Raw genomic sequence first — 27,413 nt, 5'->3', positions numbered from 1 at the left:
AAGTGGAGTTGCGAACTCAACCCCTTCTCCAAGGCGGGAGTGTTTCCAGGAGAGAACATACTTCCCCTTGAAGGAAGATCACGTTACTAAAGTAAAAAATTTGAAGGCGCCCTGTGTATATAACACGCTCTTGGCTTTCTGGCCACTATAAAGATAAAGATGGGTCGGGAATGGCGCCGGCTACATTAAAAAGTAATGTGCAGGAATGGTTCAGTTGCCCGGTGTTGATGGTTTTGCCCATAATAAAAATGGCGCCGTAACATGTCAACCGGCACAATCACGTGTTCACAAACCTGGATGAGAGATGGTATGGCTTCAGATGACGAACGGATGTTATTATTCTTTACTTCCGGGTGAGACAAATCGGGCGCCATCTTGTCTTGTTCCCGAAGAAGTAGAAGCATCGAAAGCGTTGGAGAGGTATTACCGGAACGGCGGCGACAAGGGTGTTCCCGAACTAGAGTAGGTAAGTGATGGAGAACAATTACACGTGGGCACTTGCCGGACCATTACAACCCTCTTAGTGTCTGTGGCGACGGTAGCGTAACTTAAAATAGGCTGCGTACGCTGCTTGGCGCGACCGCTGGAACCTCATTCCTTTAAAGCGGTGCAGCCCGCCAGACTTGGTAAATCAGAGCGGTGCTTTCGCTGAAAAGGAAATGTCCCTGTTAAAGAGAGTGCTCACGGCCCCATCTTCTAACAGAGTTTTCTCTCGGACGAGAAGAGACTAAAATTGTTGGGTTCCTGACCGGCCGTTAAACACTGCGCGTGCGCAGTGGGAACCCCCTTGTGGGGAGGGGGTTCGGGGGGCGGAGGAGGCGGGGGCTCCCGACCTGGAGCTTATACCCTTTGAGGCTCCGACTACGCAGGCGCGGTTCCTTAGTTTGTGTTTTTCGGGTGTTCTTACCTAATGATGGATATTATATGTGTTAAGCTTCAATAAAGAAACAGATAGTATTCGATAATTCAGTTTTTTACCCTGTGGAGGATGGTATCGTCATCTGAACAAATTGAGCACTACACAAATTTGTTCGTGGGTTGTTAAATTAACATTCTAGCTTAAGATTTTAATTCAACATTAATCTTTTACATCTTTTTACTTCCTCCTGCCCCCAAATAAAACAAAATAAACTTGGAATTCCTCATTTGAGTGCAGCAGGGCAAAACCAACAGAAACCAAACTACTAAAGATTTACTTGTGGAAGTTTTTTGCAAAGTGTCAAAGGGCTTATAGAGAAAATGAAACAGTTCTTTAAAGATGTTCTTGAGAGAGGTTTTTTTTTTAACTTACTAAAAGACTTTATGTTTTAGAACAGTTTTTGTTTACGTTGAGCACGTAGGACGTCCCCACTACACACACAGTTTCTCTTATTAATAGATATTAGTATGGTACATTTGTTGCAACTAATGAACCAGTAATGATAAATTATTAACTAAGATCCATAGTTTATTCCTACTTCCTCACATTTTATCTAAAGTCCTTTTTCTGTTCCAGGATCCCAGCTAGGATATCACATTACATTTAGTTGTATATTCTTAGGCTGTATATTCTTGGCTGTGACAGTTTCTCAGGCTTTCTTTGTTTTTGATGACTGTTAAGGGCTGAATTGTGCCCTTCTAAAATTCTTATCTTGAAGTCCCTACCTCAATACCCCAGAACGTGACTGTATTTGGAGAGAGGGTCTTTAAAGAAGATGAGGTTACTAGGGTGGACCTTAACCCAATATATTAATAACTGCTGTCCTTAAGAGAGTAGGACACAGAGGGATGACGATGTGAAGACGTAGGGGGGAAGACAACCATCCACAAGCCAAAGAGAGAGGCCTCAGAATGAAATCAACCCCATAGGTATTAGACTGTACGCCTCCAGAACAGTGAGGAAATAAATTTCTATTGCTTAAGCCACCCAGTCTTTGGTACTTTGTTATGGCAAGCATACCAAATTAATACAGTGACCTTCACATTTTTGAGGAGTATGGGTCAGGTACATTGTAGGGTGCCCTGCTTTTGGAATTTGCCAGACATTTTTCTCATGATTAAAATGGCTTTACGGACTGTGTCAGGAGAAGATCGCAGAGGTAAGATGCCCTTTTCAGCACATGCTATCAAGGATAGATACTATCAAAGTTACTTATCACATTGTTATTGACCTTGATCACCCTTCTGGAGTAGTGTTTGTTAGATTTTCCACTGTAAAGTTATTTCCCCCACCCCTTTTTGTACTGTTCTCTTTGGAAGGAAGTCATTTTGCAGAGCCCACGCTTACTGAATGGAGAGTTATGCTCTTCTTCAGGGTGGAATATTTACATAATTTATTTGGAATTCTCTGTGGGAGATTTGTCTCTTCCCTGCCATTTATTTGTTAATTTATTTTATCATATCATTATGGGCCTGTGGATGTTTATTATATAACTTGTATTATAATCCAGTACTTCTTTATTTTGTTGCTGAAATTGTTCCAGCTTTGGCCATTGGCAGCTCTTTGAGTTGTCTACTGTTCTCCTTTGATGTGCTCCTATCAATTTTTTTTTTTTTTAGCACTTTATTACTTTCTGGCAGTATACATGCTCTAGACTCATCTTTTACATTTCCTGTCGCAGTCCTAGAATCAGCTATTTATTTAAGGATCCCTGATTCCTTTTTTTGAAGAACGATATTAAAACCAAGTTCTAGTGCCTAGGTGTGCTCATTGCTACTAGGATGTCATTTTGGGCTCTCTCTCTACATTTATTTTTAAATTATTGGTATTTGGGAGGGGGTTATTTATAACCAACTATCCAATTCTGCAAAGTTTTTTTTTTTTGTTTTTGAGACAGAGTGTCACTCTGTTGCTCAGGCTGGAGTGCAGTGGTGGCACAGTCTTGGCTCACTGCAACCCCCGCCTCCTGGGTTCAAGTGATTGTCCTGCCTCAGCCTGCTAAGTAGCCGGGACTACAGGCATGCGCCACCATGCCCGGCTAATTTTTGTATTTTCAGTAGAGTGGAGGTTTCGCCATGTTGGCCAGGCTGCTCTTGAACTCCTGTCCTCAAGTGATCCACCCACCTTGGCCTCCCAAAGTGCTGGGTGTACAGGCATGAGCTGCCATCCTTGGCCTCCACTTTAAAAAATATGTCTTTTGAGCTACAAGCTGCAAATATTTCAGTATATACTAAAATGCATGTCACTTAAAAGTAGCAAAAATTCTGTTTTCCATATTTCAAATGATTACAAGATTAAGCTTTACCAGTGCCATTTCCACCTAATCTGAATTAAACAAATAAATTCTTTTTTGACTATGAGGTCAGTCAACTCATATGTGAGACTGAAATGTCAGGGGCGAAGAGAATTTTTGTATTTTCTGGCTTCTCAGCTTTGTGGTTGATTTGAGAAATATTTCATACTATGCATCAAATGATAGATGTGTTTCTGTAGCTCTCTGATTTTGTAGTTGATGCTCAAGGACTTTAAAATACCACATTTTAATTCTCATCCATCTCTTTCACAGTCTTTGAGTGACTTTTGTAAATATTAATGATTGTCACTTTGGCCACGCAGGGTGGCTCATGCTTGTAGTCCCAGCACTTTGGGAGGCCGAGGAGGATGGATCATTGAGGCCAGAAGTTCGAGGATAGCCTGGGCAACGTGGCGAAACTCCATCCCTACTAAAAATACAAACATTATCCTGGCGTGGTGTCGTGCACCTGTAGTCTCAGCTACTCGGGAGGCTGAGGCATGAGAATTGCTTGAACCTGGGAGGTGGAGGTTGCCATAAGCTGAGATCACGCTGCTGCATTCCAGCCTGAGCAACAGAGTGAGACTGTCTCAAAAATAAATAGGTGATTGTTATTTAAACAAGTCGTTTTAGGACCGCAAAGCAATGAAGTTCTAATACAGATCCATTTAAGAAGAGGATAAAATAGATAATGGCCATTTCTGGTTGTATTAGTTTTCTAGGGATACTGTAGCAAATTATCACAAACTGGCTGGTTTCAAACAGTAGAAATTTATTCTTCCACAGTTCGGAAGGCTAACAGTGTAAAACTGAGCTTTTGGTAGGGCCATGCTCTCTAATGGCTTTGTGGGGGATCCTTGTCTTTTCCTAGCTTTTGGTAGTTCTTGTCAATCCTTGATGTTCCTTGGCTTTTAGAGCCATCTACTCCAATCTGTACCACTGTGGTCATGTTACATTGTCCCTGTAAGTGTCTATGTTTCTTTTTTAATAAGGTCCCCCCTAATCAAATGTGAACTCATTGTAATTTGAATACATCTGCAAAGACCCTATTTCCAAATAAGGACATATTCACAAGTATCAGGAGTTAGGACTTCGGTGTATCTGTTGGACGGGGACACAGTTCATTCCATAACACTGGTGATAGCTATCACTCGATTTTTTTTGCAGCAGTGTGTGATGGTTTTGATGATCTGATACAAACCTTGGTTTTCATCTTTCTGTTCTTCGCAGACCCCATTTGTTTTCCAAGGAAATAGCAGTTAACTTTACTCCATAAAGGGAAATAACTCTTAGGAAAGTCTTGCAGCCTTGCCCATCACTAATCAGATTTCTCCGAACTTGAAAACTCAAGCCTAACAAACTTTAAAATTAAATCTAAAGGAAGAGTGAATAAATTGGTATCAATTTTTGATGTTATAAAATCACAGTAGCAGTATTGGAATGTCATTTTCATGGTTGAACATTAATGTATTTACTTGCTAACATTTCAGTGAATTATAAATATTTAACCACTTAATATGGACAAAACATTATGGAGAATTTAAATTATTATAAAATGTTTTCTCTTCCCTAAAGAAGATTCTTGTTTGAGCCAAGACAAAAACATGAAAATTTAATGCAGACCCTCTATAAAAAGTATTGTATATCATCTTTAACTTATTAAATGGAAGCTTTCAAACAGTGGAAAAGAACAGGGTAGCAAATGCCCATCTTTAAATTATCAGCATTTTCCAAATCACTTTTAAACCAACTTGTAAATGTCATTTTTAATGGTACAAGGTTATGTTATTTCGTTAAACCATAGTGAAATTTTAAAATATGTATCCATTGATTACTGTGTGTTGTGCCGTGTATTCCTTCTGTTTTCTAGGTTTTGCGTTTGTTAGATTTGTTAGTAGTGAAGATGAAGGAAGAAAGAGTAGCGTTCCTGAATCCTTGCCATAAAATCACTTGTAATCTTACTCTTTAATTAAAAAATAGTTAATGAAACTCCTTATCAAGCATTGTGCTATGTGCTGAAACATATATAAAAGTTTAAGTATTTCCTAGTTTTATACCAAGTCTTTACTACAATCTGTCCCTTGTCTACAAAATTTTAACGTAAGTCCAAATTTCATTTTCATGACCAGAGTTACCTGTTTTGGATAAGATTACCAAAATTTGCTCTAAATCCTGTAAGAAAATGAGACAGAGGACATTTGCCCAATGCATGAAAAATGATGCCGCTTGAGGCCTTTTCTTTTTAAGAATGCAGTTATGGGCCTGGTGCAGTGGCTCACGCCTGTAATCCCAGCACTTTGGGAGACCGAGGCGGGCGGATCACAAGGTCAGGAGATTGAGGACCATCCTGGCTAACACGGTGAAACCCTGTCTCCACTGAACATAAAAAATTAGCTGGGCATGGTAGCGGGCACCTGTAGTCCCAGCTATTCGGGAGGCTGAGGCAGGAGAATGGCATGGGCTTGGGAGGCAGAGCTTGCAGTGAGCCGCGATCACGCCACTGTACTCCAGCCTGGGCGAAAGAGCAAGACTCCGTCTTGAAAAAAAAAAAATGCAGTTATGTATAGAAAATTACTAAATTACAAAATCATCTCAAAACTGTTAAGCTCTAGGAACTGGAAATAGGAATCAGATAATTTTAATCTTTATTTTATATCTTTCTGTATTCTTTGAATTAGTTTATTCTGTGAATATATATTTTTAGAAAAAATACAGATTTTTTAAAGATATAAAGAACCAAATGAAGCTAATGAACACAGTCCATAATGACTAGTACAGGCAGTAAAAATTACACAAACTTCTTCAACTGTGAGACATTGGGCAAATGTCCTCTGTCTCATTTTCTTACAGGATTTAGAGTAAATTTTGATAATCTTATCCAAAACAGGTAACTCTGGTCGTGAAAATGAAATTTGGACTTAATATTAAAATTTTGTAGAAAAGGGACAGATTGTAGTCCCTTTTTTTGCACTTAATGCAGTTTGTACAGTAATACATATCGGTATGTAGAAGTAGAAATCTACCTTATTCATTTTAATGACTGAATAGGAATCTACTGTATGGCTCACTCTGATTTAACTTGCCTTTAATTTCATGTCACTGAAACCAGGTGTTTACTGTTACACAATATGCTGCCGATTTTTGAATTATGGTATGAATATTCACATTCATGGTTTAGGACCCTGCAGTGGAATTGCTGGGTCAGAGGGATGCGCACATACAGTTTTGTTAAGATGCCGTAATGGCAAATTGTCTTTTTTTTTTTTTTTTTTCTGAGGCGGAGTCCTGCTCTGGTCCCCAGGCTGGAGTGCAGTGGTGCGATCTCGGCTCACTGCTACTTCCACCTCCCGAATTCAAGTGATTCTCCTACCTCAGCCTCCCGAGTAGCTGGGACTACAGACCCATGCCACCATGCCCAGCTAATTTTTTTGTGTTTTTAGTAGAGACGGGTTTCACCATGTTAACCAGGCTGGTCCTGAACTCCTGACCTCAGGTAATCCACCCGCCTCGGCCTTCCGAAGTGCTAGGATTACAGGCGTGAGCCACCGTGCCCAGCCGGTAAATTGTCTTTTAAAAGACTAACCATTTGGTGTTCCACCTATGCCCTCATCCAGTAGTCATCCTCTATAACTAAATCAAGTTTCTCAACTCCAGACTTAATTAAAGCACTTTAATAAAGAGCCCCTAACTTCTAACTTCCTTAACTTACCATCACCTTCTTTACTGTTTTTTTATTCTGCTCTGCTTTTCCCAATTTCACATCTTTTTTCTATTTTTCTCAGCTTAAGTGTCCCAAACATTGTATTGCTTGAATAGTAGCTTCCATTAAAACTTTGGGGAAGAACAGCTTCTAAAAATATAGCAAAAGTAGAAATGGCTGTTTTAAACATACAGAAAAATAATTATAAGTGATACAAATCAAACTTTTGAAAATATGCAAATTAAAACCTCTGCATAGGAAAACTTTTTTTTTTTTTTTTTTTAAATAAAAGCTTTAGCCGGGTGCAGTGGTAACACCTATAATCCCAGCACTTTGGGAGGCCAAGAGGGGCAGATCATTTGAGGTCAGAAGTTTGAGACCAGCTTGACCTACATAGTGAAACCCCGTCTCTACTAAAAATACAAAAATTAGCCAGGCTTGGTGGTGGGCACTTGTAATCCCAGCTACTCAGGAGGCTGAGGCGGGAGAATCGCTTGAACCCAGGAGGTGGAGGTTGCAGTGAGCCCAGATCACGCCACTGCACTCCAGCCTGGGTGACAGAGCAAGACTCCCTTTCAAAAAAAAAAATAATAATAATTATAACAATAAAAGCTTCAACCTATGAAACAGGAAGACAAATTTAGACTAAAGAATTCTTTCAAAGATAAGGTGAAACCTCTGTAAGTTTTAGATTTGCTTCTGGAGAAGAAATGGAGTTGAGCAGAAGTGGATTGGCTTGATGACACTTTTTGTTTTTTGAGACGGTGTTTCTCTCTTGTTGCCCAGGCTGGAGTGCAATGGCAGGAACTCAGCTCACTGCAACCTCCGCCTCCCAGATTCAAGCAATTCTCCTGTCTCAGCCTCCTAAGTAGCTGGGATTACAGGCACCCACCACCACGCCTGGCTAATTTTTGTGTTTTTTAGTAGAGACAAGGTTTCACCATGTTGGCTAGGCTGGTCCTGAACACCTGACCTCAGGTAATCCACCCACCTTGGCCTCCCAAAGTGCTGGGATTACATGCGTGAGCTACTGCGCTTGGCCGATCACCTTTTTTTTTAAACCCCGTAATAGTTGTTAACTTGAAGAGTGCTACCAAAAGTGATGGTGAGAAAGCTCTAGTATTGATATTAATCACCACAAATTGAAACTTCCAATGCTTAGTTTTTATGTGTTTTTTATTTAATCCTCACAATAATCCTTTGGGGTGTAGACATTTAGGTCTTCTGTTTTACAGATTGGAAAACCAAGGGTTAGAGCATAACTTACTCATGTTCACACCACTAACAAACAGATGTAGGTAGGCATCCAGAACCAGAGCCTGTGCTCTGAAGTCTAGGTGACAGGTGGTGACCAGAAAACTTAAAAGGGGAACTAAAAAAGTTGTCCGTGACAACCATTAAACATGAGTAAGAACAACCTTTATTTAGAGTAATTTCTGGAAAAGTAAATTTATGGATTGGGAATGATGGTAGGGAGTCATTATACATCATTTTCATCATTTAAATAGTTTTAGTAAGTGCACATTTTCAGTTTCAGTAGGCACTTTATAGAGCTGTTGATAATGTCTATATTATATGGGTTTACAATTTAAGATAGGAAAATTATGCATTGAACTCTGATAAGCTGTTAAAGCGTTGGAAAGCACAGCAAGCTTTTTGGTCTTCATAAGTAGAAATTAACAGCTTCCTCATCATTAGCCTTTAAACAGAAAGTAATAGCTAGACACTGCTTGTTTGTTTAGTGTCTGCTATGTTCAAGATGCTTTCTTGTACCTTATTGAAGATAAAAAGATGAATACGTTTGTCTTTCTGTGAACTGTAAAAGCTGTTGATTGAATAAAAAGGAAACTAAACCATTTCAGGAACAAACTCTTCTCTCCTTGCTAGTGTTAATTTCTAAACATAGAATTCTATAGGAAAATTTAAATTAATACATTTTATTACCTTATTGTATCATCTAAGTTAATAACAGGTGGATGAGATCTTCATTTCAAATGTTTGTTGTTCATTTTTTCTCAATCTCTAAATTGTTTGACATTGTTTTTTATTATGAAGGAATTGTTCAAGTAAATAAAAGATACTTGGAAAGAAATAAGATGTTAAAATGCTTTGCCTCTTCATTTCTGGTGTATCTCTTTTCCTTAACTTTATTATGATAAAATAATTCCCCATTATAAAGTTAATGCAAGGAAAAGTGACTAACTTGGAGTTGGTCACACTTATGTTGCATGTCTAGAATTTATTTTAATGCAAATCATGATAATCTATAAGCAGACATCTACTTTTTTTTCCCCCTAGGGCATACATAATCTTGCTGCTATGCTTCGAAGCTGTAGTGTGAATCAACCTAAGTTTTAAACAGAAGGTGAACCTCTGAGGTCAGTTTAAATAGCAGTTGGTGTGTCTTCTTGGTGTTTCCTATTTATTTGTTAACTCTTAATTAAAGTTGTAAGTGAAATTAGTTTTCAAGGGCTCTGATAACCTATTTAACCTTAAAGGGCTCTAAAGGTGTACTTGGGAAACTGGAGAGGACACAAAGAGGAGGAAGAAGGAAACACTGAAGAGGAGTTAGAAAAAGAAATATATTTAACTTGGAACTGATACCCAAACCAGTTGTTGGCCTCATTTGTGCTATCTAGTGCCTATTTTGCCATATTCTAATAATGCTGTTGTAATTGATTAGTGTAACTTGAAGATGGGTACATTTGACTCATAAGGAAATCAAGGTAACAAAAGAAATACACCCCCCATAATCCACAGTGTTTTTCATTTGAGGGATTAGGATCTGCTGCAGACCTGTATGGCATTCTGGGAATGCTGCGAAGACTGGAGTTGGAAACTTTTAAAGGCCTGAATTGTAATCTCCAGTTGTCCTATTAGAGTTAATGTCTCTATTTTATTGTTATCCAACTTGCCTACTTTTTGTGATCCTGCAATACAAAGGCTTGCTTTTATCTTGTTTTTAGCATACAGGAAAGGATCAGTCTAGAAGGATTCATTTAGTAAACATTTATTAAATGCCTGCTATGAGCTAAGCCTTGGGATACAAAAATAAAGAGGAAACCATGCCCTGGTTGTGTGAGTCACTGGTTCTTGAACAGGGTTGTGTATCAGTATTTGATAAAGTACAAAAATATTAGACTTGTAAGACTTTTAAACCTTTTATTAGAAATGTTTTCAGACTAGCTTACAGAAAAGTTGAGCTAGTGTGATGATTCCCCCCCATACCATCTCCTAGATTTAATAGTTATTAACATAAAGTACCTTCCCTCCCATCTTTTCCATGCTATTTATATGTTAAGAAACCAGGTCTTGGAGGCTGTCTTACTTTCTGGATTTATACAGTTTATCTCATTTCTTTATTCTGTAAAATTGCTTTATATTTTAAGTAAAATCCAAAAGCCCAGTTGGACTCAGTTAAATATTTATTATGAGAATTCTTAGTGATTCTGTGAGCATAGTAGACACCTAATAATCTGTAGGGGTGGTATTTTGGCAACCTTTGAATTTCTGATTTCTCATCAACTTTTTTTGTAAGGTTTCCTGAATTAATATTTTATTACTTTTGGCAATATGATAGTTTTCTAATTATATTCTGCATTTTTCATTTTTATTAGCTGTAATTACTTATGAGGAAGAATTTTTCTTCATCAGCTGAAGCTGTTTGGTTACTATCTTAAAGGAATCTTGATTGGGGAGAAATGAAATCACTTTTTTCCTACATTCTTCAAAATAATTGTCCAGAAATTTATATTGTACAAAAAATGGAGTTTTTTTTTTTAAGTCTTTTTTGAGCTAAATTCATTGTTATGCTTGCCATCAAATTCTGAGACCAGCATTAACATAAAATTTTCTACCTCTCGTTCGGTACCCTAAAAATTCTAGTTGCCTCTGGCAAGCTATTGACAAGAATTTTAGACCTCTGATGAAATAAATGTATCATCATAAAATAATTTCTGATGTGAGGTTTTAAGATTAAATAACTCACTATAGTTTTTAAACTATGTTTAATTTATTGAAGATAGAAAATCAAATATATTTTAAAAGAAGGGATGTGGGATCAAGGAGGACAGCCTTGGCAGCAGTGGCCCTTGAACCAGCAACAATGGATGCAGTCATTCCAGCACCAACAGGATCCAAGTAAGGAAACCAATTGAATTTGAAAGGGCGGGGTTGGATATGTGTAAATGGGTAGAAGACACATGATAGGGTTAAGGGATATGGAATTAAGATTGGTGTATTGGACCATTTTATGGTCAGAATTTAATGTTCTCATAAATAGCCTTGCCGTAGCTTATATAGCAGGAAATGGACTTCCCTTTGGAAGACTCTCAAAAGATAGAAAGCTTTTTGATGATTTTACATTTTTTAAACTGATTTAGTCCTTGTTTTTCTAAAGAAAGAGAAAAGCCTAAAATATGTTGCTTATGAAGAACACACTTATGTGAATTCTCTTAAAGTTGTATATCATATTGAACTGGATGGTATGCTATATCATTTTAAAATATTTTTCTATGGACTATTTCAGGCACACGTAGAAAGGTAGAAGAGTATAGGGAGTCCCCCATTTATTACGTAGCTTTAACAATTATTAACTAGTGGCCAATTTTGTTTCATCTGTAAGACCACTTACATTACTGTGCCCTCGCTGGGTTAATCTGATGCTATTTCTTTTTTCAATAGCCATGTATCATTCTGTTATAGGATTGTAACATAATTTAACAAAGCCACTTTTGGATGTTTTATTATTTGTAGCTTTTCACTTTTTAAAACAATTAGCGTAATCTTGTGTACATATCGTTATCCACTTGTCCAATTATTTTCTTATGAAAAGAGCTAGGTTTTTTAAGTCATGGTAATTTCAGATGCAGATTGCCACATGTAACCCCATAGGGGTTACGCCAGTGTTTCAAACTGTATGAGAATATCTATTTAATCTTCATTAAAGTAAGATGCAGAAAAACATATCTTATTCTACTTTGTTTACTTTATTAATATTAGATCTTAATGCATTTTTGAGTGGACTTGCAAAATAAAAAGTATTAAAAAGGTCTTGAAATGTTAAATATAGATACTTGGAAGAGAGGTCAGGTGCGGTGGCTCACACCTGTAATCCTAGCACTTTGGGAAGCTGAGGTAGGCAAATTGCTTGAGCTCAGGAGTTTGAGGCCAGCCTGGGCAACATGATGAAACCCCGTCGCTACCAGAAATACAAAAATTAACCAGGCTCATAACCCGGACTCTACATGGATGGATGGATGGATGGATCATGGATGGATAGATGGGTGGGTGGATGGATGGATGGATGGATGGATGGATGGATGGATGGATGGATAGATAGATAGATAGATAGATAGATAGATAGATAGATAGATAAAAATTGAAAAATTGAAAAAATATATCTTGGGGGAAGAGTGTCTTCAAGATAGTGGGGAAATGAACTTTGAGTAAAGATTGGCTAAGAAGTTGTAACCAGACTACACTAGTCATGTTTTGGCTAGAGAAGGGAGCCTTTCTTAAAGAAGGGCAACCATGAGGAAAAACAGAATTAGGTAGCTGCACTCATCCAAGGCCTATAGGCTCGAATGCAGGCCTGGAAAGATAAATAGGACATGTTGAAGAAAGAAATGATAGCATTAGATTATTTTTGTGGTTTTTTTTTTTTGTAAAGGTGATGACATTTAAAAACTCAGTAAAGTAAGATACAGGGGATAAATTTTAAATGAATTAATATTAGAAATGGGTTAAGAGTGTTCTTGTGGAGTTCTTTTCTGAAAGTGTTAAATAGTTATATTATTTTTTAGCCTGAATATGGGTTATTTGTTAAGCACCCTTTCAGACACAGTATGCTTTAATATTTAAGATCTCTCATTTAAAAAATTTTTTTCTAATTTCCCTCATACCCTCTCTGTCTGAAATATTTAAGATCTAAGGAATAATTGAGATGCTTGTTTTACATAGAGGCACTATTCTTTTAGCTCCTACATTCTGAATGTTGAATTCAATGTTAATTTACGTTAGGCCAGATTGACTGGGCTGCATTGGCCCAAGCTTGGATTGCCCAAAGAGAAGCTTCAGGACAACAAAGCATGGTAGAACAACCACCAGGAATGATGCCAAATGGACAAGATATGTCTACAATGGAATCTGGTCCAAACAATCATGGGAATTTCCAAGGGGATTCAAACTTCAACAGAATGTGGCAACCAGGTTTGTTGTTTATGTTTTCACAATTTTAGGACTTTTAAAAAACAAAATGAAGATTATTATTAAATGTTTAAATTTGCTTAGTAGTATGACTTCCCGAAATTAATGCTTCTTAAAAAATAGGCAGTTTTCAATTTGATTTGACTTTGACATTTTGTGGTTAAAATTATTCTGTACTCATTCTGCTAGCATTGTGGCACTCAGTTTGATTCATTTCTTGGTTCTTCATTCCTAGGCTGACAGGGGCTGGGAACACTCTGGAAACCTCACTTGGCATCTAGGGAAGAGAGCATTCTTTGTCTCTCTATTGCAACCTCTGGCCTTTTCAGAAGCAGCACTGGCAGAGTAAAACATGTCTAGCCTCTAATTAAAGAAAAATTGTGTCACTGTGTGACAAATTAGTCTGTCAAATATACTCTGCCCCGACCATCCGCCTACCTTTTTCTTCCCTTTTTTTTCAGATAGTGATCTTTCATAAGTTTTTGTGTGTTTTACTTTTTTGTTTGTTTTATTTCACAGTATGATATAGATTTCTTGATGCTAATTCAGTCTTCCATGGCTTGTGTTATTCTTTTTTAATAGTCACTTGAAACTATGGAGGAATTAGCCTCACATTTGGGTATGCTGATGGTGAAGTCATAACCTCCTTTCCCTATTAATACTTTTTGTTTCTCCTTATAAGAATGGAGACCTCAGTTGAGACCAGCCTGGGCAACATAGCAAGGCCCTGTCTCTACAAAAAAAAAAAAAAAAAAACTTAACAATTAGCCAGGCATAGAGGCGCGTGCCTGTAGTCCCAGCTACTCAGGAGGCTGAGGTGGGAGGATTGCTTGAGCCTAGGAGATTGAGACTGCAGTGAGCTGTGATCACGCCACTGCACTCCAGCGTGGGTGACAGAATGAGTCCCTCATTTAAAATGAAAAATATGAGAATTCAGATTACTTTTAAAAACATAAATATTTTAGTCTTTGATACTGTGAGGTAGTTCGTTTCTAGCTTTCTTGAAAATGAAATTTCCCCACATTTGAAAATGCTTTCGTTCCTACGTTTAAGTTCTTAAATGACTCCCCCTGGCATCCCTACCCCTTAGTTTTACTCTACTTTGTGACCCCGGGCAAGTGGTTTACCTCTGTGTGCCTCAATTTTCCCTCCCGAAATTGGCAAAAATAATACCTGATTTCTCCCTACCTCACAGGGATGTTGTGAGGATAAATGTGTTCGTGTAAGAAAGAAATTATATAAAACCTCAAGGTATTATTTTTGTGGTGTTGTTACTAAACAAAAATATAAAAATTCAACAAAAATAGTGCTTTGGATTTTGGTACATTTGTTAAAAATAACGTTGGGCATTTGGTTAGGATATGAATTAGAGTGGAATTAGCTCATTTTGAATTACATATGACAGTTTAGTTTATTGCTTATTTTTAAGACAAAAGGAGTTTGACCAAGAAGTCATAAGTTGTTTTTTAAATCTGTATGTTTACTGAAAAATCTTTCTTGAGATCTTAAAATTTTGTGTTGATTTTGTTATAACCCCCTGTTGAATGTTTTTATGCCTAAATCTTAAATAGAATGGGGAATGCATCAGCAACCCCCACACCCCCCTCCAGATCAGCCATGGATGCCACCAACACCAGGCCCAATGGACATTGTTCCTCCTTCTGAAGACAGCAACAGTCAGGACAGTGGGGAATTTGCCCCTGACAACAGGCATATATTTAACCAGAACAATCACAACTTTGGTGGACCACCCGATAATTTTGCAGTGGGGCCAGTGAACCAGTTTGACTATCAGGTGAAAGATATTTTGTTGCTTTAATATTGTAGATGTGCACGTAATCCATTCTTTGGAAGTGTCTCATCAAGAATACCTAAGATACGTGTTTCACTTTTCAGACTTGTGTAAATAAGCACATTCCGTCTCAGAAAAGTTATCAATTTTTGAGTATTAAAATAGTTAGAATTTGTTTTCTGATTTTCTTACTTCATTAGGAAAATGCTATAAAAGATCATTAGGGAAAATTTTTGAAAAAAATGTGTAAGTGCAATAGCTATATGATGTTTTGTTTTCTAATTTATATTTCAAAATGGTATATTTAAATGTTAAAGACTAGAAAATGCACACTAATTGAATATAGCTTATGGTTAAGACATGAATAAAACACATCAACATAGATCATTTTCCTAAGTGTAATTCCTTGTGCTATGTAGAATTATGACTGTTTTTCTAGTGTCATTTTTTTTTTCCATTCTGACATGACATGTTAATGGAATTGTATATAATTTCCTCTGTAGCATCTAATTCATTCCTAGGGACATAGAACTCTGTGGGGAATAGTGTCATATGCTGGGCTTTATTTACTTTATTCCCTCTGCCAGGTTCTACCCTTAAATTATAGTGCTAGTTGTCATTTTGAAGTAACTGACTGCAATTATTAACTTATAAACTGCTATCATAATTTAAAATTTTGAAAGAAAAATCATTATTTTGTGAATTCTAAGGTAGATTTGATAATGGACATATAATATTCACCTTGAGATGGTAATCCTCTCGTTAATAAATATTCAGATACTTGTTGTATACTTGGTATACAGATAAAACAGTTTTTATCTTGTTTGAAGAAATGTAATGGCAGGGAACATCTGCTTACCCTACTTTTGTGTGGTAGATCCCATGTAAACAAGACAAAGAGCTGTATTGGCAGCTGGCCTAGAAAAGCCTCTGAAAATAGCAAAATTGCAGAAAATATTTAATGATTCGGTAACTTCTATCTTTGCTTATAAATGAATATATCTGCAAGATTATAGAAACACCTTAAATTGTTTAGTTCACTTTTTGTTCACTGTAAGTAGGGTGTTGAAATTGACAAAAATGTCTAGGTAAAGAAAAATTAGTATATATTTGATGTCTTAGTGTTGGTAGGATTAGCTTGTAAATGGATTTGGAATGAAAAATTTCATATACTTCTTCAAAGTAGCTTATCAGGTGGCTTTTAGAAGCCTCTTTGCATTTACATAGCCAGAAAATCTTAAGAAAAGTAAGCCTAGGTTCTTGGGACTATAGAAGTATCGGTGGATATTAGAGCCATGGAATTCTTGGATGTGCTGCACACATGGATTTCTACTGTCCCAGTTCATAACACACGTGTGTCCCAGAGAGTATATTGTATTAATTTGAAGAAAAAATAAACTGCAATACTCTTTCAGCATGGGGCTGCTTTTGGTCCACCGCAAGGTGGATTTCATCCTCCTTATTGGCAACCAGGACCTCCAGGACCTCCAGCACCTCCCCAGAATCGAAGAGAAAGGCCATCATCATTCAGGGATCGGCAGCGTTCACCTATTGCACTTCCTGTGAAGCAGGAGCCTCCACAAATTGGTAGCTATTTAATTAGTTTAGTGGACCACAATTGGCATGACTTTTTTTTATCATTTTATAAAAGGGATGTCTTATTTTATTAAAATTGTTCAAGTATCTCTGATGTGTTAGGAATTGACACTTTATTTTTTGTGGTCATAAAGCTTAAATTCACAAAAATGATACTGGGCTAAAATATTAAAAGGTTTAAATAATTTTCTTTAAATCTTTACATTAAATTCCAGATTTTGTGATGAAGTGCAAATTTATGCTAGCCATATCATTTTGATATTTTCTTCACTGTGGGCATTTCAGTACATTATGCAGATACATGAGCCCTTCTCCTTTTAAACCTAATTGTTCAGTTTCTGTCCACTCTCAGTTCATCTGATGCACTGCTGTCAGATTAATTTTCCTCTGCTTATTTCACTTCCCCTAAGTGTTCTGGCAGAAAATTTCAATTTTTAAATACCATTTTAGAGCCAGCCTATTTCAAGTGACAAATACATATTTATGCCACTTTATATCCGGAAAGTTCTAAATCGTTCAGTATTTAATGAACAGGAGCATTTATTAATAAATCTTTATTTTTTACATTTTAGAAAGAGTCTTAACTTTACAGCTTTTTTAACTTACTAGCAAATCACTTAATTTTTTCGAGTCTCAGTTTCCTCACCTGTGGAAGTAAGTGGAGTAATAGTAGTGATCTCTGAGGGCTTTTGTAAGGATTAAATTAGATGATGGTTAAACATGCTTTCATGGTGTCCTGGCAGATTGTAAGCACTAGAGCAGTGTTCCCTACTGTTACTAAAAGTGATGGCATTTAAGAAAACCTGATATTTAATGGGATATTTTTTAAATTTACTCACAAGTTTGTAGAAATGTTTTACTTAATTGACTTGTGTATATTCCCATGTGAAACAGACGCAGTAAAACGCAGGACTCTTCCAGCTTGGATCCGTGAAGGCCTTGAAAAAATGGAACGTGAAAAGCAGAAGAAATTGGAGAAAGAAAGAATGGAACAACAACGTTCACAATTGTCCAAAAAAGAAAAAAAGGCCACAGAAGATGCTGAAGGAGGGGATGGCCCTCGTTTACCTCAGAGAAGTAAATTTGTAAGTAGAATCCCCAACAGGAAATGCCATGTGATAATCTTGTTTGTGTGAAAACTTTACTGAAATAGATATTTTATTTTAGTCTATAGGAAAGTATTAGAGTGATGTTCCTAAGATTACGTTCATTAAGTGTATTGAGGATTATGTTTTTATATATGTGTTACTGAAGATACAGTAAGGAGAAAATGGAAAACAAGTTTATAAACATTTCATTCCAGAGAGCTGGCTAAATCTTGATAAACAATCTGTATTCGTTCATGATGGTACAGGTGACACCCTAGTGGTAGATTATAAAACAAATCTACCTTAAAATAGTAATAGAGAAATATAATCTCCCTCTTTTGAACATTTAAACATATACCTGAGAATGTAATAATTTTTATTGTTTTTGACATGAGCACTGGAAGTATAACAACATTTTAAAGTCTTTAAATCTTCATCAGTTAGATGGCTTGAGTGGTTTAGGAACTTTTTTATTCAGCAGGTGTGATAGCCACAGCACTGGCCAGTATGCAACTCAGAAAATTGGTCTGTCTTCCACGGCCATTTTGTGGTTTAGAAATAAGTCTCAAGAAGAGCAGAATAACTAGATTTTGGCAGGCTTTAGTTTCGCTTAAATTCCGTAAATTACTTTTATTTTCCCCAAAAGACATATACCAAATCTGTGTTTCTCTTCTAGATGTTAATTAACAAAAATAAGAAACAACAGAAAACCACTGTTGAAGCTTATTCTTTTTGTCTTTTTAGGCAGTTGGGGGATCAGGGCCTCACTCTGTTGCCCAGGCTGGAGAGCAGTTGCACAATCATAGCTCACTGTAGCTTTGAACTCCTGGACTCAATCAGTCCTCTCAACTCAGCCTTCCAAGTGCATAGCTAGGACTACAGGTGCACACCACCACTCCCACCTAATTTTTGTATTTTTTGTAGAGATGGGGTTTCACCATGTTGCCCAGACTGGTCTTCAACTCCTGGCTTCAAGTGATTCTCCCACCTTGGCCCCCCAAAGTGCTAGGATTACAGACATGAGGCACTCTGCCCACTCATTTTTTTTAAAAAAAATCCTTACATGAAATAGTGGTGTTCCAAATTTTTTTAAGCATCAAAAATTTGTTTGGAAATTATCCTTCCTCTTTCCTCCCAAATGCCTGTGGGATTGTGTTACATATATTTTTCCCCTGGTTCAGGTAGTCTTTCCACAGTAGTATCTAGGTGGTCATCTTGTCTTTTACATACTAGGATTATTAAAAGTGACTGGGGACACTCTCTGACAAAGGAAAGAGTCACATGCTATCTGGATCTTGAAACCTAAAACCATACAAAGACAGGAGACAAACTGCTGGCATTTGTTTAATCTGAAGTAGACCTTGTTTTTATCTTTTCATTATGGAGCTAAAAAGAAGCAAGTTTTACTGAGTTTCAGGGCCAGCTGAGAACTTGGCCCTGAAAAATGTGATTAGAGATTTTTCATTTTAAGTTGTGCAACTTTAGATAAATAGCTTAAATATATAGCTGTAAAAGTTATACTGAATAATATGTCTATGGTCCATTTATCCAAAGTTCTATAAGCCTCTCAGGCCCATTATATGTAATAGATAATAATTAAATCAGTCTCTGGGCATTATGTTTTTCTGGGTATTTATAAAATAAGTTTAAAATTGACTAAGGGAAAAAGAAAATTGAAAAAATAATTTATTTTCCTAAGCCATCTTGTAATCTTACATTTTTCCCAGGTTATGCTTTTTAAATTATCAAATGAAATCTGTAATAAATATAATTTAAATAGCAATTTCACTCATATTTCTGCTTCATAGGCTTTTTAGTTTGGGGTTTAAGATTTTCTGTATGTAAGATAAGGATTTTACATTATACACATGAATTTGGACTACCATACTATTATTTTTTTATAGGATAGTGATGAGGAAGAAGAAGACACTGAAAATGTTGAGGCTGCAAGTAGTGGGAAAGTCACCAGAAGTCCATCCCCAGTTCCTCAAGAAGATCATAGTGACCCTGAGATGACTGAAGAGGAGAAAGAGTATCAAATGGTAGAATGTTAAAGTTCTTACTATGTACACGGATTTATTTTGTTTGCAATTTTTTTTTTGGAGATAATATTAGAGGAAAAAATAGAAACTAGAACTGCTGACCAGTATTATTAATTGAAGAGAAGCTCCTTTTAACTTAAAACAATTATAGAAACTTTCATTAATAGGGACTTTTTTAAATGTTTTGATTTCAGGCTGGGGTAATCCTAGTACTTCACGGGGGGCAAAGGCAGGGGGATTGCTTGAGTCCAGGAGTTCAAGACCAACCTGGGCACTATAGTGAGACCTTGTCTCTACAAAAAATTAGCCAGGCATAGTGAGGTGCACCTGTAGTCCCAGCAACTCAGGAGGTGGTGGGAGGATTGTTTGAGCCTGGGAAGCGGAGGTTGCAGTGAGCTGAGGTGGTGCCACTGTATTCCATCCTGGGTGACAGAGTGAGACCCTGTCTTAGAAAAAAAGAAAAAAGTGTTTTGAATTCAGTGTCTCTACTATACAGATATATTCATAATATTTTTTTCTTTGATCCATATGATTTTGGAATTTTTTTTTTTTCTTTTGGAGACGGAGTCTCGCTCTGTTGCCCAGGCTAGAGTGCAATGATGGGATCTCGGCAAACTGCAACCTCTGCTTCCTGGGTTCAAGCAGTTCTCCTGCCTCAGCCTCCCAAGTAGTTGGGATTACAGGTGCCCACCACCATGCCCGACTAATTTTTTGTATTTTTTTAGTAGAGACAGGGTTTCGCCATGTTGTTCAGGCTGATCTCAAACACCTGACCCCAGGTGATCTGCCCACCTCGGCCTCCCAAAGTGCTGGGATTAGGGATTACAGGCGTTAGCCATTGCACCCAGGGTAGAATTTTTTTGAAGTTTTGATGTTAACAGAAAAAGATTCAGGATACTTTATTCCTTGGAATGGCTGCTCTGATGTCTAAAAATATTTTATAAATTGGCTTTGTGGCTGGGCATGGTGGCTCACGCCTGTAATCCCAGCACTTTGGGAGGCCAAGGCAGGCAGATCACTTGAGATCAGGAGTTTAAGACCAGCCTGGCCAACATGGTGAAACCCCATCTCTACTGAAAATACAAAAATTAGCTGGGTGTGGTGGTGCACACCTGCAGTTCCAGCCACTTGGGAGACTGAGGCAAGAGAATCGCTTGAACCCAGGAGGTGGGGGCTGCAATGAGCCAATATCACGCCATTATGATCCAACCTGGGCAACAGAGTGAGACTCTGTCTGGAAAAAAAAAAATGACTTTGTATTTTAATATTTTTGAAGATGTCACACTGTTGGTAGCTATAATCATTAGAAATACTGTATAAAATGCTCTTTTTTAGATGTTGCTGACAAAAATGCTCCTGACAGAAATTCTACTGGATGTCACAGATGAAGAAATTTATTACGTAGCCAAAGATGCACACCGCAAAGCAACGAAAGGTATATTTTGGTGTTTTTGATTTTGCTTTTCCTGGGGTATTTTGGTTCTGATGACTATTTTGGACTTTTTTTGTTGTCCTTGTTGGATTTCTACCAGATATTTGAATATTCTCTTGCATGTTTTAACTCTTAAAGATTAGATATGTAGACACCATATTAAAGCTATACAAATATTTTTATTTTATCTGACCTACATGAGTACAAATTAGCAGTCATGCTGTTGTCCTCTAAAATGTATTGTGGAAAATTCCTGATGTTCAGTTTATTTCACCTGATTTTTTTTATAGATAACATGGCATTGTATGACTTCTGATACAGTTTATTTTGACTAATGAATTTTGAATTATCAACCTTCAGTTTTTAGTTTACCAGTTATCTCTTACAGAAGCAAGTGATTCCCTACCCCTATATTTTAGTAACACCTTAAAAAATGTATTGAAAACAAAAATTAAGTTACATGTCATAATCTCAGAAATAGACATACAGATATACTTGTCAACATTTTTTCTCATTATAAACCAATTTCAGCTCACATCAGAGTTATAATTTCAAAGCCAGACATGATACTGGTTTAAAATGAATGTTATGTTTTTAATGTTTCTTCTCTCCCCAAAAAGCAGCAATAGTAGTAGATTTAACAATACCATAGACTCATGACTATGAAATCGTGGCTATTTGTGTTAACATGTTGTTCCTGTTGTTGATGTGATACAAAGCTCCTGCAAAACAGCTGGCACAGTCCAGTGCACTGGCTTCCCTCACTGGACTCGGTAAGTGTTTTCCATATTTGTGAAAGGGCCTAAAGGGAAAAATCACACATACATTGTCTCTCTACGTGTTCTGTTTTGAAACTGTATTAGTCCTACTCAGTTTATAAAAACCTAGGTCTTAGGGTTATGTCATCCTGTCTAAGAAGGTTTGCCTATATTTTTGACTGACTCATTCACAGTGAGAAATTTATAAATGTGATGGTTAATTCATAGTTTATTGGGGCAAGTTATATTGGAAGATTTCCTTATTGCTCCAATATATGCATTTTATATATATATATAATTATGAACACCTATAGTTTGTACTTGATAATTCATAATTTAGCCATGATAATATCTAAGCTCACTTTCAGAATTATTGCATACATGCCTTAGGGAAGAACCTATCCACTAATGTTTTTAATAACTTACATAGATTGTGTTGTGGCAAGTCAAGTTTTAATATAGAGGAAAGGGTTTATCTTATAGTAAAACAGTAGTGATGTGTTCATAATTTACTATTTGCATGGTATATTATCAAGGCTGTAAAAGCCTGAATTTGCCTTTTCCACATCTTCATTTCAAATTAATTTTTGTGAGGACGCAGAGAAGTGGGTAGAACCAAATGCCCATGTGGTTTTTGTTATGATTATTTATATCATTTCAGGGTGGGGAGTAGTTTCAGCACCATAATATTTCTGTACCAGGGAGATTATAGTATTCTAATTTTTTCAGGAAAAAATTGCTTAGCTCTAGGGATTTCTAAGCTTTGAACAATAAAAGTTAGTTTTAGAAATACTTTCAGGGTCATGATTAAGCCTTAGTGTGGCTTTGTTACTGCCCTGTTAAGTAGTTTTGTTGGTTAGTATGGACAGTACAGCAAACCCATTATGATTCCTTTACAGTGAGAAAGATATGAAATAGTCCAGAAAGAATAAGATATTAAGTAACCTTTGCCTGAAGGTTCTGTGAACTCCTTAAGCATTTGAATGTATACTTCTCCCCACCCCGAATAAGCATATTCTTCTGGGAAAAGGCAATGAAAAAAGAAATGAGCTTTCTTCTCAGACCTTGAAAAGTTTTTAGTGCATAGTATAACTTTTTTCATATGATAGACTGAGCTTTATGCACACAGGTGGACTGGGTGGTTATGGATCAGGAGACAGCGAAGATGAGAGGAGTGACAGAGGCTCTGAGTCATCTGACACTGATGATGAAGAATTACGGCATCGAATCCGGCAAAAACAGGAAGCTTTTTGGAGAAAAGAAAAAGAACAGCAGCTATTACATGATAAACAGATGGAAGGTGTAGTATACCTTTTAGACTTAATTTTGGTCCAGTTTTGTATTTCTTTTTATTTTTTAACCAACCTAAAAATATCAAAGGATAAAATAAAGGCTATATTATAAATAACATGTGATATAACTGAAACTAAAGTCAGAATTTTTGTTTGGTTGTTTTAGGAGCCATTCATTGCAGTGGCTATAAGCCAAGCTATTTAGGGTATTTTTATTTCTTGTTAAAATTCTTGAAATGAAAAAGATTACTTTTGAAATGGGAAAAATATATTTGTAAGACTATTGAAAAGTAATTTGTAGCTAGGATATATAAGGATAATAGAGAACCTAGAAGTTTTTTACTTAAGATACTTTACATAATAGGAATAACAAAAGAGAAAATTTACTTAGAATTTCTTCTTTGAAAAATCTAAGAAAGGTAATTAAGAGTTAGCAGCTAAGACGTCCCTATAAACCACTTATATTTACCTTTAAAATTTTGCTTTAGTTGGACAAAAGGGAAGTCTTTTCCTACTTGCCTCACACGCACCTCTACATCTTGATACTGTATTTTGCTACACTGTCCAGCAGGGTAACTTAACTAACTACAAGCTATAGAGGACTTGAAATGTGGCTAGGCATATGCTCTAGGTATAAATTACATGCTAGATTTCAAAAGCTTTACTTGAAAACAGAATTTTAAAAAATTTATTATGTGTTGAAATGATAATATTTTTGGTATATTAGGTTATTTTAGTTGTTCTTACTTTTTTAATGTGGTTACTAAAAAATTTTGAATTACTTATATGGCTTGCATTGTAATTCTATTGAAAGTGGTGTTCTGTTGTTGCAGTCTGGTAGCTTGACATTTGGTAGTATGAGAATTTTACATTCACATTTTCTTAGTGTTTTTGTCTTTTTCTGTTTCAGAAGAAAAGCAACAGACAGAAAGGGTTACAAAAGAGATGAATGAATTTATCCATAAAGAGCAAAATAGTTTATCACTACTAGAAGCAAGAGAAGCAGACGGTGATGTGGTTAATGAAAAGAAGAGAACTCCAAATGAAACCACATCAGTTTTAGAACCAAAAAAAGAGCATAAAGAAAAAGAAAAACAAGGAAGGAGTAGGTCGGGAAGTTCTAGTAGTGGTAGTTCCAGTAGCAATAGCAGAACTAGTAGTACTAGTAGTACTGTCTCTAGCTCTTCATACAGTTCTAGCTCAGGTAGTAGTCGTACTTCTTCTCGGTCTTCTTCTCCTAAAAGGAAAAAGAGACACAGTAGGAGTAGATCTCCAACAATCAAAGCTAGACGTAGCAGGAGTAGAAGCTACTCTCGCAGAATTAAAATAGAGAGCAATAGGGCTAGGGTAAAGATTAGAGATAGGAGGAGATCTAATAGAAATAGCATTGAAAGAGAAAGACGACGAAATCGGAGTCCTTCCCGAGAGAGACGTAGAAGTAGAAGTCGCTCAAGGGATAGACGAACCAATCGTGCCAGTCGCAGTAGGAGTCGAGATAGGCGTAAAATTGATGATCAACGTGGAAATCTTAGTGGGAACAGTCATAAGCATAAAGGTGAGGCTAAAGAACAAGAGAGGAAAAAGGAGAGGAGTCGAAGTATAGATAAAGATAGGAAAAAGAAAGACAAAGAAAGGGAACGTGAACAGGATAAAAGAAAAGAGAAACAAAAAAGGGAAGAAAAAGATTTTAAGTTCAGTAGTCAGGATGATAGATTAAAAAGGAAACGAGAAAGTGAAAGAACATTCTCTAGGAGTGGTTCTATATCTGTTAAAATCATAAGACATGATTCTAGACAAGATAGTAAGAAAAGTACTACCAAAGATAGTAAAAAACATTCAGGCTCTGATTCTAGTGGAAGGAGCAGTTCTGAGTCTCCAGGAAGTAGCAAAGAAAAGAAGGCTAAGAAGCCTAAACATAGTCGATCGCGATCCATGGAGAAATCTCAAAGGTCTGGTAAGAAGGCAAGCCGCAAACACAAGTCTAAGTCCCGATCAAGGTAGTATACTTTTTAAAGTATTTTGTCTGATTTTTTTAAAAAATTGACTGAATTTATTCAAAGTTGAAAGTGTCCTTTCTCTCTCTCTTTAATAAACTCAGTTTGGTACTTGATAAATAATCATAGTCTTAAATGTTAGAAATCCTATATAATATTATTTATTTAAAATTGCAGATTTTTAGTTTAAAATACATTTTTATTTTTAAATTTTGTCTTTTCCCTTTTTTTTCAGATCAACAACCCCTCCCCGTCGTAAACGCTGAGGAATGATGTGGCAAGAATGCCATGATGTTGTTTAAAAAAATTCCATGAGTTTTAAGGGCTTGTCTCATTATAGAGGCACATTGTGGCTGTGTAGGTGAAACCAGAATCTTTTTTTTTTTTTAATCTGTAAATAGGTGTACTTTTTCCAATGCTGCTCCAAGTTACTTAATAGGATTTCTTTGTATTACATTTTTTTCAAAAAATATAGTGCATAATAAGACTATAAACATGCCATTCTCTTTCAGCTGTAATGTTCTTAAAATTACTCTTGAATGTACTGTGATGTCAATAAAGCTCTTTAGTTCATTTTTGTTAAACTCTTGCACCTTAATTTTATGGTTTTAATCTAAGGAACGTACTTTTATCAAAAGGCAGCTGGAATTTTGTATAACAGGTTTTAAAGGTACCTTCTCTCACCTCCCCCAAAGAAAATGGTTTTTACTTAATAGTTTGTCAAAGTTTGTAAATTGTACCCATGGACTTTTGTCAGATTCCAACTTTAAGGCTATGAAAGAGGGCTAGAAATAGACCTTTACTTTTCATTTGGAAGTATTTGACAACTTTCTAAACTTTTCTTCCTATTTTGGGGATTTTCAAGTAATATATTCTCTGTGTGTATAACGTGTGGTTCACTCCTGTAAAATGAAATTGCTGGAATCAATCAAGCCAGTGCACCAGTAGAGTTATTTGTAAGGAACGATTGTGTTTGACACTAATAGTCAAGTCTGGAACTATATTCTACAGTCACTTCTGTTTTAGAAGCATTTTGAAACACTTTTTGGGGTTATGGAAATAAGACTCATGATTCAATATATTTATTTATATTTTTAAAGTATAATATGACCTCAAATTAATGGAGGAATGCTGTATTATGCAGGTTTGTGTCAATTTCATGACATTAAAATTGTCTGATTTTGTCCGTTTCTTAAAATTACGATTAGTGAGTGGTCTAACAGTTTAAGGCATTGATAACTTACGAGTAGAATGGGGCTCTCAAAGCATTTTAACTCAGTTGCTTTCAGGGTCCTTTTTTTTTATGTAATCACTTATTCAGTGATAAATGAATCTCTGAAAACAAATGCTTTTACATTTTAATTTTAAAAGAAAACAGGTGCAGGCCACAGAAAAGTTTTAAAGTATGCCTTCTTACCAGCAATAGTTAATTTTAAAAATCATGCCAGATTTTTGCCAAGATCAGTGTTTCCTCAACATGAAGATAGAAATAGATTTGTATAGTGTGCTCTTGTACCTCTACATAGGTTATTATATAATTTTGAGCAGTTATACATTTATCTAAAGGAAATAAATCAACTGTGAATAAATGCATGTTTACCAAAATGGCTGTTTACAGTGCATTTAGTTCTGATATTTATAAAGATGACATTTCACAGAATAACTTTAAAATAGTTTGGAATTCTATATAGTCTAGACATCAATCACATCTGGAGACAAAATAAAGGAAAATGTGCAATATTTTTTATGTAGGTGAGCTAACACAGTGTACCTAATTACAGAATTATCTGATTAATTTGTAATAGATAAGTTGTATAACATTTTCATATCTTAAAATGTTTTTTAGATCAATCTTGAAGTGAAATATTATTTTCAAAATAAAATTCTACAGAAAAATTCTGTTGGCTATGATATGCACATTTTTGGGCAAGATATGAACTAGAGCCAAAAGTAGTATTTGACAGTTTTATTTACTCTGCCGTAATTTGCAAGCTTATCAGTTAAATCTGTAGTTTTTTTAAAAGCCGTTATGACATTTGTGATTATTAGTACATAAATCAGTGTTATAATTTGATATTTGGGTTTTTCAGACTTTTAGTGCCAGATTTAGAGAATTCATTATTTTCTTGACATGCGATATAGTATTTACCTTGAGTGGTAAGGTTTTATAAGGTAGGGTTTTCATGATTTAGGATGTGAATGCGAAAACTTACATAAAAGTTAGATGTATAGTTTGGTTATGAAATATTTTCTAAAATAACACCACCAGAAAATTAACAGATTAAATTTTTGAGACAATC

General features: G+C 36.1%; 1 protein-coding gene across 8 annotated transcripts; it reads left to right on the top strand.

Annotated features, from left to right (window-relative positions):
- The first annotated feature begins 335 nt into the window (after window positions 1-335).
- Window positions 336-27,413, top strand: PNISR (PNN interacting serine and arginine rich protein). Of its 8 annotated transcripts, none has more exons than XM_009205727.4 (13): window positions 336-466; window positions 9,211-9,290; window positions 10,938-11,052; window positions 12,934-13,122; window positions 14,691-14,914; window positions 16,327-16,498; window positions 17,402-17,592; window positions 19,500-19,637; window positions 20,973-21,072; window positions 21,789-21,842; window positions 22,957-23,127; window positions 24,030-25,116; window positions 25,349-27,413. In XM_009205727.4, the coding sequence occupies exons 3-13, from the start codon at window positions 10,965-10,967 to the stop codon at window positions 25,377-25,379; spliced, it is 2,445 nt and encodes an 814-aa protein (XP_009203991.1). In that variant the 5' UTR covers window positions 336-466; window positions 9,211-9,290; window positions 10,938-10,964; the 3' UTR covers window positions 25,380-27,413. The 8 variants fall into 8 exon arrangements, 7 of the variants coding, with proteins under 7 accessions (XP_009203991.1, XP_009203990.1, XP_017813640.1 ...); XM_009205726.4 differs by having other exon boundaries at window positions 10,934-11,052; XM_031667316.1 differs by having other exon boundaries at window positions 353-466; window positions 9,211-11,052.

This window comes from Papio anubis, chromosome 6 (genome assembly GCF_008728515.1).
Source record: "Papio anubis isolate 15944 chromosome 6, Panubis1.0, whole genome shotgun sequence".
Lineage (NCBI taxonomy): Eukaryota > Metazoa > Chordata > Mammalia > Primates > Cercopithecidae > Papio > Papio anubis.
This window is presented reverse-complemented; position numbering and strand designations above follow the sequence as displayed.